Source organism: Procambarus clarkii, chromosome 65, assembly GCF_040958095.1.
Source record: "Procambarus clarkii isolate CNS0578487 chromosome 65, FALCON_Pclarkii_2.0, whole genome shotgun sequence".
Taxonomy (NCBI): Eukaryota; Metazoa; Arthropoda; class Malacostraca; order Decapoda; family Cambaridae; genus Procambarus; species Procambarus clarkii.
Window position 1 is genome coordinate 28,609,761 of NC_091214.1, and position 16,561 is coordinate 28,626,321.

Consider the following 16,561-nt stretch of genomic DNA (forward strand, 5'->3'; position numbering starts at 1 on the left):
GTCCCTCCCCTCAACATCACCACTCGTCCCTCCCCCTCAACATCACCACTCGTCCCTCCCCTCAACATCACCACTCGTCCCTCCCCCTCAACATCACCACTCGTCCCTCCCCTCAACATCACCACTCGTCCCTCCCCTCAACATCACTACTCGTCAATGTTGGAAATAACCAACAGTTTCATACATCTTTTGTATTTTATACAACTTTTGTATTAACCACAAGTAGTTACTAAAATCACTAACTTGTAGATTTAATCCTCATCATGATTTATATTAAACATATTGCCAGATTCTTCCTAGTCAGAGTGACGACGTGAGGAACGACAGGCAGTAACATGAATTCTTTCCACATTTAGTTGAATTGATAACAGAGTCCAGTTTATTATTTCTTTTACTAAAAATAGTTACTTACTAATAAGTTTATTTTCGTAGCACACTCATGCTTATTAGAACTCTTTTATTTAGTTGATATTAAACTTTGTAGAGGAAATTATTTTGATTAAATGATTTCTCTTTAATATCCTCGATTCGTTGCGTGACTTTAATAAACCCAATTTATCTTACACGAAATTATATTTTAACACAAGAATTAAATGTGAAATCAATACTCATCACTACCTCTTCTTTCCTTAGTTAATTCCGATATATATATATATATATATATATATATATATATATATATATATATATATATATATATATATATATATATATATGCAATTGACGATCACAAAACACTGATCATTTTATGCGGAAAATCCACAGAGAAATATGAAATGAGGTGAACGTTTTGGCTTGTTAAAGCCTTTGTCAACACCAGACTGACTAAGGAGAAGGGAGAAGGGGAGGATATATAGGCCGACACCTGACCAACCCATCCCTAGGGAAAGAATTAACCAAAAACAGGTATAGCTTAGCTTAGAATGGTCAAAGAGGATTAAGCGGTCAGAGAATAAGGATGAAAGATTAAAGAAAAGCCTCATGAACACACAATATATGAATATACAATTATTATGTGACATTGTAAGCCTCTCTATCAGAGTTGTTTCTTAAACTGTTGTGCAATATTATAACTTAAAAATGGATCAAGTTTGTACATACCAGTACTAACATTAAGAAGATTTGGACACTGACTGATTAGAGCAGACTCAATCAAATTCCGTTCCACGAAATCCCCACAATTGGGAATGCTTTTTGCCCCATTCCAGTTAATATTGTGATCGTATAAACTCGTATGTAGATACAATACATTAGACGTTTGGGCAGTTCTAATACTATAAGCATGTTGTGACAACCGCAATTGTAAGGACTTTCCTGTTTGCCCAAGGTACACAGAATCACAATCATTGCAGGGAATCCAATACACACAACCTGCTGTATCAGGGGAGTTTTTTATTAAATTGGATTTGATCGTACTATTAGTGAACACCAAATTTATATTAAGTTTCTTAAAAATCAGAGACAATTTTTCAAGTCTACTCGCATAAGGTACCACCAATGAGTTAATAATTTTTGGTTTCACCTTAGGGACGTGATTATAAAACGTACGCTTGGCTTGTACAAACGAGAAATCCAAAAACCTCTTAGGATAAAAGAGGTTTTTTCTTTTAAAGAAGAAGAAAAAAGTTAGAGAAAATATATCAACCCAGGAAAACCCGGCCCATCAGGCATATTTCTCATTTCATATTTCTCTGTGGATTTTCTGCATATATATATAATATATATATATATATATATATATATATATATATATATTGTGACGGTAATCTCTTTCAAGAGAGATTGAGCCTGCTCTTCCCTCCAAAGTACGTCCCATTAACAAATAATATAGAAGATATATCCAACAAGTATCACCAAAACGTTTTGCCCAGAGAGCAAAACGTATCCAGCACCGGCGCACCTGCTCGCCCCCGCCACCGTTAACCGGCAAACTGCTTGTCCATCGCCTGCCCGTCGCTGATTGGCTGGTGCCCGTCGCACCTGCCCCGCCACCACGAGCTGATGTCTGAGCTACAGCGACCTAGGGAAGGCAGAATATCCTCGTGCTCCACACAGTTGACACGTCTCATTGGTAGACTAAGCCTTGGCTTATGTGTACTAAGGGAGGTGGCAGCTTGAAGCCAATATTCCTGCATCATAATTTACTTTGCTATTATTCACTTGTCTTAATGTAACTTTTCATTTGCCAGTGATTATTCTTATTATTTTGTTTGTTGATTTATCTGTTACATTTTTATGCTCCATTTTATTCATGTCTTGCTTTTCTAACGTAATTAAAATTTCATTGTTAAATTTACTTGTGTTTTGTGTGTCTTCCCATTACCTTACCACAGACGAAAGTTCCAGCTTTTCTCTTTTTTTTTCTTTATGTGATGAGGCCATGCCCCTAGCTTTTGAAACAGCCGAACACCAACGCGTTACCGTCACAATATATATAATATATATATATATATATATATATATATATATATATATATATATATATATATATATATATATATATATATATATATATATATATATGTCATTGACGCTCGAGATGTCTATCGAGAGCAGCGCATGCGCAATCGGGAAGAGGAAGAAGCCGCGAGAACGACGCCAGCCACCACACGACTCGGACGCCGTTAAAAGCGTATAACAGAGAGCTATGTTTCGATCGTGCTTATTTCGCTCCCACGACCAGTAGAGCGGTGCCACGTCATTTGGCACATCACAGCCGTGTCCCGGAGCTAGTATATCTGCAATTCCATAGTCAACGCCCTTCAAGCAGCAGCCGGAGGACGAAGGATTGCACAGTTCTCTACATCAACGGACACGCGGCTCGGCAACTATTATTTCCTTTTTGTTATCATGTGGCCACAGTTAACATTTAGGCTAGTTGTCGTTATGCCGTATATAAAATAACAAAATCCCGTACTTGTCTTCTCTAACAGTTTTATAATCTAAATAGGCGATTGTATTCAAATTTCTGTAGAAGAAATTTACATCATAACATAAATTGCACAAATATTTGAAGGAGATTTCTACAATGATAAAATACCTTTTAGGAAGATTTCCTAAATTTAGGATGTACTTGTAGTTCGTTTTGTAGAAGATTTCTACAATGTTATTGCCTTCCAGCTCCGAGTCGACATCAACCGAGGTGCTAGGCTTCCCCTGTGGTAACTGACCTGTGAGATTTATATTTATTTAATTTATATGAATTTATATATAATTTACATTTATGTTAATTTATATATTTCGATAGCAATTTGTATGATGTTAAGTGGACTGTATTTCTGCAATAATCTCACAAATCGATCCTTACACATTAGGGGGGGGGGTTATATTAAATTTATATTTATGAAGCCAATCAAACTACAGTATTAAACTACATATATTAGTATATAAAATTGAAGGTGCCTTATCCTATTGTATGGTAGGCTTAGTCCACCAGTTATAACTAGGATGTAGACACCAAATTATCCTTGTGAGAGGCAAGCTTCCATCACCCCAAGTAACTGATGAACCAAGAATAATTTTTGCTTCCTCTTCTTGTTCTTGTCAAAGGGCACTAGCTGTAAAGCCGGAATCCTAATATATGACAGCTATATCAGATGAAACATATATTATTAGATAAGGACCAGGGCTTAATTGCCTGTGTTGAGTCGATCGTTCATGTTCTAACCAGAAATAATCCTATCTAACATAACATTGCTGGCCAATAATGACTTAGATAAGATTTCGGAAAGACACTTCCCTTGTGGTTGTTGACAGCGTGTTGATGATGGTACAACACTAATAGATTTGATCTACAAAACACTTCGTCCAAGAGAAATTATAGGAGCTGAATTTGCTCCAACGACTCTGGTCTTAACAATGTCTGACCTCCCTCACCACACTGACGCTGCTGGCCCTCTTTGTCCAGATGTCAGTAACTGATAGAAGGGTCACATTTACTCTATTTTGATACTGATAATTAGGTTAATTCAAATGAGATGTTTTTATGATGTAATAATTCCAATGACTACTGTATTTAAGAATAATTCCCAACAGAATAGCTGGTGAATTTATAGTACTATGTGGCAATGATATCCCGTTTCCTATTGACGCAAAATTCCACTACAAGCTACATTTTCAATGGGTTAACTTGTGTAAACAACAGCAGCAATATTATCTGCAAATTGCATGTATTATTATTAAATGGTGTCAGGATTTCTGCAATCCCCACCTTCACGTGCAACAATTTGCTCGATTCAACACGTCGTCCGTGGAGCGTGGCAACCGATTACACCTCTCTAGTTTTACAGCTAAGCTGATCATGTTTAACAGTAGTAATAACTCTGTAGTTATAATAGTCTCCCAAAGAGATCATTTATACTAACTCATTGATTTACCATATACTATTCAGTATTCCAGTAGTATATTGAGGTGCATTTAACTCTAATATTATATAATCAACCTTATTTACTTTCATAATTTATTTACTCTGGTGAAGAATCAGCACCAGAATAATGCTAGGGATGCATTATTCTTTTAGCATGTAACCCCCTATTTTTGTGCAGGTTAATTTGACTCCATTTACACAAGAAATAGTTTCACTAAGATCCATAGGACACTAGTTCTTGGCATCAGTTTAATCCATTGTCTCATTTTGTTTTCCAATTTTTCTCAAAAAGTGGAGGTCCTTCACAGTTATCGAATTATTTTATTTTAATTACAAAATATTGGAGTCATTTTCCCCACACAAAAGAATTTGGTCCTTCGAACCTAGATAGATAGCTGAGAATTAAGCTATCCTACACATTAATATAATTAACCATTTACTAACACTATTTATCATGTGTTATTATTCTTAGGCTATTTACCAGTATATTCCCATTATTTACGGCTGTCAGCAGACTGCCCATATTACAGCCTAAAACTCATTAATTATTATCAACATTTCTAATAATACTTTATGTATAAAGTAGCCTTAGTGGGTCATAGCCAATTGCCCACAACCCTTAGACCTATACCTCACACTGAGGTGAGGATTTTTAGGTCACCAGGAGCACTGCTCACAATCTTTACAACAATCCAATATTAACAGCTGCATTAGAATGGCCTCACCATTTAACCATAATTTATCTAGGTGGCTGTTACGAACCCGGATCCAGCGTCCGAGCACGGAGCAGTGACGACCGCGCCATCTGTGGGTCAGCTCCCGAAACCCCCACCAAATGGACGACGACACCTGGTGAGGACAAGGTGTACTGGCCACAAGGGCCAGTTTCCACTCCTGTTCAGCACACAACACCGCCGCTGCTGACCTCTGGTGAGGTGGTGCTCGGACGACAACGCCATCTATGGAGTGGATGCATCAGGCGTTTGTGTCTGAGCCTGTAAGTGAGGTGCTTTAGTATGTCCCAGTTATTGATGACGTGTCTGCTTACAGAGTCGACCTGGGACTGCTGTAAGGGAAGTTGAGTCAGTCTACCCAAGGCAGCCGTCTCCATACCTTATGCTTTGCTGCAGCAGCTGTGAGTCGTCTCCCGGAAGAACACTGTGCTGTTACCCTGCCTGTGAAGTGGCAGTTGAAAGGATCGTCGTACCCGGGACCGACTGCTGGAGACGATTAACCACTGGGGTATTGAGGACAGGAGAGTGATTTGTGGTATCACACGAGGCTCCTGACTAGGGCGCTACCCTAGTATCGCTCGTGGAGTGGCCTGACCAGCGTTGCTGATCCGGAACTTGTGGTTGACGGCCTCCACGGCGGTGCCCCCAGTGGAACTGTGTTTTGGCTGACCTGTGGCCAGGGTAGACTCAGCTTCTCAAAGGATTCGTTGTGAGGCCACGAAAGCACCGAGGACTTGGCACCGAGAGTTTGGATCCAGAGTCTTCAGGAGAAGACGATTGAGTATTTCCCCTGTACAGTGTTAATACCCCTCCCCCTGTGCACTCTTTTATATATTATTTATTTGGTGATGGTAATAATTATAATCTTAAGTTCTTAACTTTCTTTCCCTTCCCCTTTAAGTTACTTGCGTCACGGATCTCATCCCTTGAAAGCCACTACTGGCTTGGGGCCGGATACAACTTCCTCTAATAACATCAGAGTACGAACTCAGTTGCGACCCGAGAGGGCCGTAACAGTGGCAATTATATCCATCCCTCTCGTCAACCAGCCGATATAATTAACCATTTAAAAACTATTATTAGTTCCTTTAAACAAGTCAGTAACTCTGTGGTATTCACATTGGTGGAACCTTGCCAACTGCGAAGTGATAACCGTTGGGGAGCGAGTCCCGAATATTATCAGCGTTCTGCTAAATACATAAACTTTTGGTCAAGAAAAAGAGTGAGATTGGAGGCCACTTATATTCATTTTACAGCCAGACCATATCAACAGGGCATGACCTCAGACGGTGTACATCTGTCAGGAGAGGCCAGGACCCATATGGTCGACAAATTAGTCAATACTATTAATTATCACAAACGGTTGTGGCAAGCAAGTCAAACTTAGTGTTATATATTTATAAAATTTTCACTTGTATTTCTGAGAACAAATATATACAGTATATCAACCAAAAAATCCCAAAAACATAGCACCATATATTACTGCACCATTGCATATATGCCAACCTCTGATGAGGTAGGATATTTAGATTGTAATTGTACTAATGTTTGTACAACTGCAGCCTAAACCATTTAGTCATTCCTAAGTAGGAATTATTTAGCGAGTACTGTACTAGAGAGTGCTGGTGTACATACATATTTAGATTGTGCTGACCCCTGATTTAGGGTGGGATCCAAAACATTTATTGTGTATTTAACATTATTTCGTGTACCCTTTTTTGAGTTCTACTGGATGTTCACTGTTGGATCCAATGGTGATAATTGAGGAGCTTACCGGACGAAATTCCAATAGTGGCATTTGAGTACTACTCAAAATATTAGCTATCCATTGTTAGGTTGGTAAATTAACTTCTAAACGAGGTATTATAGTCTATTCAAATACAATAGGCTATTATATTGATATTGAACTCCATTGAATGAGCCAATATCCCAGTTACATCAGTAACCACTATTTACTATCAGACCAGCCATTAACCAGCAAGATGGAAGTGGCTGACAAAATGAAAATGACCCTTATCGGTCTGAAAGGTCACTTGACCCGACAGATTACCAAGTGTCAAAATCTGTCACAACAGTCACCTGTTGACTACATTGAGTTAGAGGACTTGCTTCAAGTTGCTGAAAGAAGATTCAAACATATTAATCAATATATGAATCTGTACTTGTTAGAACTATACAAAACCTTAATAAGTGAAACTGAACTTGAGGACATTGTAAATAATTTAGCCCAGTACGAAGATGATGTACAGGTTAAACTTCAGCCCTTCAAAAAGCAGATTGCTAAAAGTAAATTAACAACAGCCTTTACTGCACATCCAGATCCTGATGTTAAATTACCTCAGATCAGTATACCCACATTCTCTGATAACGAGAATGAGAGCTGGGATGATTTCTGGAGTAAATTCGTGGATGCAGAAGACCCTAAAACTAACATCCCCAAAACAACCAAGTTCACTTATTTACAAGGCTTGTTACGAAATGAAGCCTTGAAGGTAATCTTTAACATAACATTGACAAGTGATGGTTACGACCTAGCTGTTCAATTGCTTAAGAGCATCTATGATAACAAGGAAAGAACTATTACTATCTTTGTCCAAAAATTGCTGGATTTACCATCTGCTAATTATTCTACAGATTCTCTCCAAACTTTCAGACTAGAGCTAGAGTCTCTACTCAAGGCCTTAAGCCTTAAAGTCCAAATTCAGACTGCTGAATGATTGACAAAGGTAGTTGTAAGGTGCAAATTACAGAGAGAAACATTAGATAAATTGTGTACTATGTACAATAAAACCTCTCTGACCATGAATGAGATAACAGAAGGTTTACATACCCTAGTCGAAAGACAGAGAGCCAACCAAGATGGGAAGAGTGTTTCAAACTTCTCTAACTCTCATCATAAACCCCAACGTACTGCAACTACTGTAGTAAAACTAAATTTCAATAAATCATCTCCGAAATGGAAATCTGGAAATGTAGGTACATACACAGTGAACCCTTTAAACCGGGAGGGGGCTCGTGGTATTGGGGGGGCGCTGTGTTAAGTTGAAGTGGTGCCTGGCTGTGCCAAGGGAGGCTGTGTGGGTGGGGATGGGTCGGAGTGGGAGGGTGTTGTGTGTGGAGTGCCTCGGGGCTCTCTCTTGGGACCTCTGTTGTTTATGATGTATTTGGTTGATTTAGATCCGGGTTTGAGCAGCGATATTTGCGGGGTTGCCAATGATACAAAAATTGGGAGGGAGGGGAGCGCGGGGGGGACTCACTGTTTCTTGGGACGATCTAGAGAGGGTTTTTGAATGGTCAAAAGATTGGCCGATGCAGTTTGGTGCTGATAAGTGTGGTGTTTTGAGGCTAGGTAATGATAATATAATTACAAGATAAGAGTTAGATGGTGTTGAGATTGCGAAGTCAGATTGCGAAAGTGATCTGGGAGTTATGATTAGTAAGAATTAAAAAGCAGAAAATCAATGCATAAATGTTCATAATAAGGCAAATAGGACACTGGGATTTATTAATCGAAGCGTTAGTAACAAGACACCTGGTGTTGTTCTTCAGCTATATCTTGCTCTGGCTGGGCCCCATTTAGATTATCCAGCTCGGCTTTGGTCGCCGTACTATAGAATGGATATAAATTCACTTGAACGTGTCCAGCGTAGGACGACAAAGTTAATTCTCCAAATTAGAAACATGTCATATGAAGAGAGATTAACAAAGCTTAAATTGCATTCACTGGAAAGGTGAAGAGTTAGGGGGGACATGATATAACTTTACAAGTGGATGAATGGACATAACAAAGGGAATATTAATTGGGTATTAAAAGTATTAACACAAGACGGAACATGAACCAATAGGTGTAAATTGAATATGTTTAGATTTAGGAGAGACTTGGGTAAATAATGGTTCAGTAACAGGGTTGTTGATTTGTGGAACCAATTGCCGCGTAACGTGGTAAAGGTGGGGTCCCTCGATTGTTTCAAGCGTGGGTTGGACATGTATATGAGTGGGATTGGGTTATCTTGAGGTTATCTTGAGATGATTTCGGGGCTTTTTAGTGTCCCCGCGGCCCGGTCCTCGACCAGGCCTCCACCCCCAGGAAGCAGCCCGTGACAGCTGACTAACACCCAGGTACCTATTTACTGCTAGGTAACAGGGGCATTCAGGGTGAAAGAAACTTTGCCCATTTGTTTCTGCCTCGTGCGGGAATCGAACCCGCGCCACAGAATTACGAGTCCTGCGCGCTATCCACCAGGCTACGAGGCCCCTACTATGAGGCTGGGTGGTTATAAACAGGAACTGCCTCGTATGGGCTAAAAGGCCTTCTGAAGTTACCTATATTCTTATGTTCTTACGTTTTAATCTTGAGCCTGTCCGGCGCTCAGAGCACACTGGGGGCTCTAATCTCGAGCCCGTCGGTGGCTCATGATTAGCTGAATTAGTGACCATAAAATTGGTGGTTAACGATCCCTAATCGAATTGAATAGACCGTCGTCATCTTGGCGATTAATTCACTCAAATATTTGATATTGTCAGAGCCAACACGGGCGTCTGCCTCCCCCAGCAGGGACCACACGGGCGCCTGCCTCCCCCAGCAGGGACCACACGGGCGTCTGCCTCCCCCAGCAGGGACCACACGGGCGCCTGCCTCCCCCAGCAGGGACCACACGGGCGTCTGCCCCCCCCAGCAGGGACCACACGGGCGCCTGCCTCCCCCAGCAGGGACCACACGGGCGTCTGCCCCCCCCAGCAGGGACCACACGGGCGACTGCCTCCCCCAGCAGGGACCACACGGGCGCCTGCCTCCCCCAGCAGGGACCACACGGGCGCCTGCCTCCCCCAGCAGGGACCACACGGGCGCCTGCCTCCCCCAGCAGGGACCACACGGGCGCCTGCTTCCCCCAGCAGGGACCACACGGGCGCCTGCTTCCCCCAGCAGGGACCACACGGGCGCCTGCCTCCCCCAGCAGGGACCACACGGGCGCCTGCTTCCCCCAGCAGGGACCACACGGGCGCCTGCCTCCCCCAGCAGGGACCACACGGGCGCCTGTCTCCCCCAGCAGGGACCACACGGGCGCCTGCCTCCCCCAGCAGGGACCACACGGGCGCCTGCCTCCCCCAGCAGGGACCACACGGGCGCCTGCCTCCCCCAGCAGGGACCACACGGGCGCCTGTCTCCCCCAGCAGGGACCACACGGGCGCCTGTCTCCCCCAGCAGGGACCACACGGGCGCCTGGCTCCCCCAGCAGGGACCACACGGGCGCCTGCCTCCCCAGCAGGGACCACACGGGCGCCTGCCTCCCCCAGCAGGGACCACACGGGCGCCTGTCTCCCCCAGCAGGGACCACACGGGCGCCTGCCTCCCCCAGCAGGGACCACACGGGCGCCTGCCTCCCCCAGCAGGGACCACACGGGCGCCTGCCTCCCCCAGCAGGGACCACACGGGCGCCTGCCTCCCCCAGCAGGGACCACACGGGCGCCTGCCTCCCCCAGCAGGGACCACACGGGAGCCTGGGGGAGGCAGTCCTGCCCCACAACTACCCAAGACTCTCCTGCCTGCCCCACAACTACCCAAGACTCTCCTGCCTGCCCCACAACTACCCAAGACTCTCCTTCCTGCCCCACAACTACCCAAGACTCTCCTGCCTGCCCCACAACTACCCAAGACTCTCCTGCCTGCCCCACAACTACCCAAGACTCTCCTTCCTGCCCAACAACTACCCAAGACTCTCCTTCCTGCCCCACAACTACCCAAGACTCTCCTGCCTGCCCCACAACTACCCAAGACTCTCCTTCCTGCCCCACAACTACCCAAGACTCTCCTTCCTGCCCAACAACTACCCAAGACTCTCCTTCCTGCCCAACAACTACCCAAGACTCTCCTTCCTGCCCCACAACTACCCAAGACTCTCCTGCCTGCCCCACAACTACCCAAGACTCTCCTTCCTGCCCAACAACTACCCAAGACTCTCCTTCCTGCCCAACAACTACCCAAGACTCTCCTTCCTGCCCCACAACTACCCAAGACTCTCCTGCCTGCCCCACAACTACCCAAGACTCTCCTTCCTGCCCCACAACTACCCAAGACTCTCCTGCCTGCCCCACAACTACCCAAGACTCTCCTGCCTGCCCCACAACTACCCAAGACTCTCCTTCCCGCCCCACAACTACCCAAGACTCTCCTGCCTGCCCCACAACTACCCAAGACTCTCCTGCCTGCCGCACAACTACCCAAGACTCTCCTTCCTGCCCAACAACTACCCAAGACTCTCCTTCCTGCCCAACAACTACCCAAGACTCTCCTTCCTGCCCCACAACTACCCAAGACTCTCCTTCCCTGCCCCACAACTACCCAAGACTCTCCTGCCTGCCCCACAACTACCCAAGACTCTCCTTCCTGCCCCACAACTACCCAAGACTCTCCTGCCTGCCCCACAACTACCCAAGACTCTCCTTCCTGCCCCACAACTACCCAAGACTCTCCTGCCTGCCCCACAACTACCCAAGACTCTCCTTCCTGCCCCACAACTACCCAAGACTCTCCTGCCTGCCCCACAACTACCCAACACTCTCCTTCCCGCCCCACAACTACCCAAGACTCTCCTGCCTGCCCCACAACTACCCAAGACTCTCCTTCCTGCCCCACAACTACCCAAGACTCTCCTTCCTGCCCTACAACTACCCAAGACTCTCCTTCCTGCCCCACAACTACCCAAGACTCTCCTTCCTGCCCCACAACTACCCAAGACTCTCCTGCCTGCCTCACAACTACCCAAGACTCTCCTGCCTGCCCCACAACTACCCAAGACTCTCCTGCCTGCCCCACAACTACCCAAGACTCTCCTGCCCCACAACTACCCAAGACTCTCCTTCCTGCCCCACAACTACCCAAGACTCTCCTGCCCCACAACTACCCAAGACTCTCCTTCCTGCCCCACAACTACCCAACACTCTCCTTCCTGCACCACAACTACCCAAGACTCTCCTTCCTGCCCTACAACTACCCAAGACTCTCCTTCCTGCTCCACAACTACCCAAGACTCTCCTTCCTGCCCTACAACTACCCAAGACTCTCCTTCCTGCCCCACAACTACCCAAGACTCTCCTGCCTGCCCCACAACTACCCAAGACTCTCCTGCCTGCCCTACAACTACCCAAGACTCTCCTTCCTGCCCCACAACTACCCAAGACTCTCCTGCCTGCCCCACAACTACCCAAGACTCTCCTGCCCCACAACTACCCAAGACTCTCCTTCCTGCCCCACAACTACCCAAGACTCTCCTGCCCCACAACTACCCAAGACTCTCCTTCCTGCCCCACAACTACCCAAGACTCTCCTGCCTGCCCCACAACTACCCAAGACTCTCCTTCCTGCCCTACAACTACCCAAGACTCTCCTTCCTGCCCCACAACTACCCAAGACTCTCCTTCCTGCCCCACAACTACCCAAGACTCTCCTGCCTGCCCCACAACTACCCAAGACTCTCCTTCCTGCCCCATAACTACCCAAAACTCTCCTGCCTGCCCCACAACTACCCAAGACTCTCCTTCCTGCCCCACAACTACCCAAGACTCTCCTTCCTGCCCCATAACTACCCAAAACTCTCCTGCCTGCCCCACAACTACCCAACACTCTCCTTCCTGCTCCACAACTACCCAAGACTCTCCTTCCTGCCCCATAACTACCCAACACTCTCCTTCCTGCCCCACAACTACCCAAGACTCTCCTGCCTGCCCTACAACTACCCAAGACTCTCCTTCCTGCCCCACAACTACCCAACACTCTCCTTCCTGCCCCACAACTACCCAAGACTCTCCTGCCTGCCCCACAACTACCCAAGACTCTCCTTCCTGCCCCACAACTACCCAAGACTCTCCTTCCTGCCCCATAACTACCCAAGACTCTCCTGCCTGCCCCACAACTACCAATTTCCCTTCCAATAGAAGGAACAAAATCCAAGATCTGTTCAACGTTGACAAAGAAAAGCAAATTGATATTTGCTTTTCTCTATTTCTTATCTTTATCGTTTTGTGTGACGTTTTTTGTGGTTTGTTTTACTTTGTTTTCACCATTCTTGCTGTTATGACACTTCTTGCATTTCTTTGATTGTTCAGCTGTATTCTTCCTGAATGTGTAGTGTTCATTGTTCTCTAAGAATGCGTAGTGTTCATTGTTCTCTAAGAATGCGTAGTGTTCATTGTTCTCTAAGAATGTTTAGTGTTCATTGTTCTCTGAGAATGTGTAGTGTTCATTGTTCTCTGAGAATGTGTAGTGTTCATTGTTCTCTGAGAATGTGTAGTGTCCATTGTTCACTAAGAATGTGTAGTGTCCATTGTTCTCTAAGAATGTGTAGTGTCCATTGTTCTCTAAGAATGTGTAGTGTTCATTGTTCTCTAAGAATGTTCATTGTTCTCTGAGAATGTTTAGTGTTCATTGTTCTCTGAGAATGTGTAGTGTTCATTGTTCTCTGAGAATGTGTAGTGTCCATTGTTCACTAAGAATGTGTAGTGTCCATTGTTCACTAAGAATGTGTAGTGTCCATTGTTCTCTAAGAATGTGTAGTGTTCATTGTTCTCTAAGAATGTGTAGTGTCCATTGTTCTCTAAGAATGTGTAGTGTTCATTGTTCTCTTAGAATGTGTAGTGTTCATTGTTCTCTGAGAATGTGTAGTGTCCATTGTTCTCTAAGAATGTTCATTGTTCTCTGAGAATGTGTAGTGTTCATTGTTCTCTAAGAATGTGTAGTGTTCATTGTTCTCTAAGAATGTTCATTGTTCTCTGAGAATGTGTAGTGTCCATTGTTCACTAAGAATGTGTAGTGTCCATTGTTCACTAAGAATGTGTAGTGTCCATTGTTCACTAAGAATGTGTAGTGTTCATTCTTCTCTAAGAATGTGTAGTGTTCATTGTTCTCTAAGAATGTTCATTGTTCTCTGAGAATGTGTAGTGTTCATTGTTCTCTAAAAATGTTCATTGTTCTCTGAGAATGTGTAGTGTTCATTGTTCTCTAAAAATGTTCATTGTTCTCTAAGAATGTGTAGTGTTCATTGTCCACTAAGAATGTGTAGTGTTTATTGTTCTCTAAGAATGTTTAGTGTTCATTGTTCTCTAAGAATGTGTAGTGTTCATTGTCCACTAAGAATGTGAAGTGTTCATTGTTCTCTAAGAATGTGTAGTGTTCATTGTTCTCTAAGAATGTGTAGTGTTCATTGTTCTCTAAGAATGTGTAGTGTTCATTGTTCTCTAAGAATGTGTAGTGTTCATTGTTCTCTAAGAATGTGTAGTGTTCATTGTTCTCTAAGGATGCGTAGTGTTCATTGTTCTCTAAGAATGTGTAGTGTTCATTGTTCTCTAAGGATGCGTAGTGTTCATTGTTCTCTAAGAATGTGTAGTGTTCATTGTTCTCTAAGAATGTGTAGTGTTCATTGTTCTCTAAGAATGCGTAGTGTTCATTGCTCTCTAAGGATGCGTAGTGTTCATTGTTCTCTAAGAATGTTAATGGATGTCTGATAATGTCCCTTCACTCCGGTCTTCTAAGTACTACTGAGTACTACTCTTCCCTCTCCTCCTCCGTCTCTCTAATGCTTTACTTTCCTCCTTGGCAACCGCCCTATTCACCCCCCCCCCCCGGGGGAACTCCCCCCTCTCCTCATCCTCTACGCCCCCGAGTTTTTTTTTGTGTGGGGGGGGGGGCGGTGTGCAGTATAGAGGCATAGGTGAAGGGAAGATAAGAGTAGGAAATACAGTGAGAGATATGGAAGCAGGCGACGGGCTCTTGTTATAGATTCAGCTACTGGGAACAAAAAAGTTCCAAGTAGCACGGGCTATGGTGAGCCCGTAGCCCGACGGGCTGTCATAAGTCTACCTTTATCAACCCGACGGCCAGCCCCCGACGGCTCGAGGAGGCCTAAGAGCACTCTAGTTCCTGGCCAGCCGGCCGGCGGGATGTCTCCACCCACTCTCCTCACACGGGAACCTTAGCCGTGTGGCCAAGTTCACCAGGTACTGTGTCCCGGGCAGGGAGGCTCGGGGAGAGGCAGGGAGACTCGGTAGGTAGAGGCAGGGAGGCTCGGTAGGTAGAGGCAGGGAGAGAGAGAAGCAGAGGTAAGGCGGGAATGAGGGAAGGCAGTAAGGGAGGGAGAGAGAGAGGGGAGAGATGGTCGTCTGGCTGCTCATAAAGTGTCCTCAGACTGACTCTTAGGTCTACGGGAGGTTATTAATGACTCTCTTCCTCCACCACAGCCCCCCCCCTCCCTAGTGCACCCCTCTCACCCCTCTCCCTGCCCCATGATAATGTTGACTCTCACCCCTCTCCCCGCCCCATGATAATGTTGACTCTCACCCCTCTCCCTGCCCCATGATAATGTTGACTCTCACCCCTCTCCCTGCCCCATGATAATGTTGTCTCTCACCCCTCTCCCCGCCCCATGATAATGTTGACTCTCACCCCTCTCCCCGCCCCATGATAATGTTGACTCTCACCCCTCTCCCCGCCCCATGATAATGTTGACTCTCACCCCTCTCCCCGCCCCATGATAATGTTGACTCTCACCCCTCTCCCCGCCCCATGATAATGTTGACTCTCACCCCTCTCCCTGCCCCATGATAATGTTGACTCTCACCCCTCTCCCCGCCCCATGATAATGTTGTCTCTCACCCCTCTCCCCGCCCCATGATAATGTTGACTCTCACCCCTCTCCCCGCCCCATGATAATGTTGTCTCTCACCCCTCTCCCCGCCCCATGATAATGTTGACTCTCACCCCTCTCCCCGCCCCATGATAATGTTGACTCTCACCCCTCTCCCCACCCCATGATAATGTCTCTCACCCCTCTCCCCACCCCATGATAATGTTGTCTCTCACCCCTCTCCCTGCCCCATGATAATGTTGTCTCTCACCACTCTCCCCGCCCCATGATAATGTTGACTCTCACCCCTCTCCCCGCCCCATGATAATGTTGACTCTCACCCCTCTCCCTACCCCATGATAATGTTGACTCTCACCCCTCTCCCTACCTCGTGATAATGTCTCTCACCCCTCTCCCCGCCCCATGATAATGACTCTCACCCCTCTCCCCGCCCCATGATAATGTCTCTCACCCCTCTCCCCGCCCCATGAAAACCTGTCCTCCTCTACCTTATGGGAGCCGGTCGGCCGAGCGGACAGCACACTGGACTTGTGATCCTGTGGTCCTGGGTTCGATCCCGGGCACCGGCGAGAAACAATGGGCAGAGTTTCTTTCACCCTATGCCCCTGTTGCCTAGCAGTAAAATAGGTACATGGGTGTTAGTCACCTGTCACGGGCTGCTTCCTGGGGGTGGAGGCCTGGTCGAGGACCGGGCCACGGGGACACTAAAGCCCCGAAATCATCTTAAGATAACCTTGCCTACCCATCCCCTATCTTCAGTAACTCCCTTCCTACTCTCCTCGCAACACACCCCCCCCCCCCTAACTACTTCCTTCGACACAATA

At 45.8% G+C, this 16,561-nt stretch overlaps 2 protein-coding genes across 2 annotated transcripts; both read left to right on the forward strand.

Moving 5' to 3' along the window:
• The first annotated feature begins 7,082 nt into the window (after positions 1-7,082).
• Positions 7,083-7,817, forward strand: LOC138355043 (uncharacterized). Its single transcript, XM_069309757.1, has one exon. It carries the CDS (start codon positions 7,083-7,085, stop codon positions 7,815-7,817), a length of 735 nt encoding a protein of 244 aa, XP_069165858.1.
• Positions 7,818-7,901: 84 nt separating this feature from the next.
• Positions 7,902-13,032, forward strand: LOC138355044 (adhesive plaque matrix protein-like). The gene is made up of 2 exons (XM_069309758.1): positions 7,902-8,072; positions 10,585-13,032. The coding sequence occupies exons 1-2, from the start codon at positions 7,902-7,904 to the stop codon at positions 13,030-13,032; spliced, it is 2,619 nt and encodes an 872-aa protein (XP_069165859.1).
• Positions 13,033-16,561: the final 3,529 nt, after the last annotated feature.

Bases quoted from the DNA above. Each gene is read 5' to 3' on its own strand.
- LOC138355043 (XM_069309757.1), top strand. From the start codon at position 7,083: ATGGAAGTGGCTGACAAAATGAAAATGACCCTTATCGGTCTGAAAGGT.
- LOC138355044 (XM_069309758.1), top strand. From the start codon at position 7,902: ATGAATGAGATAACAGAAGGTTTACATACCCTAGTCGAAAGACAGAGA. The intron at 8,073-10,584 runs GTAGGTACATAC...CTCCCCCAGCAG, and splicing joins CGAAATGGAAATCTGGAAAT to GGACCACACGGGAGCCTGGG.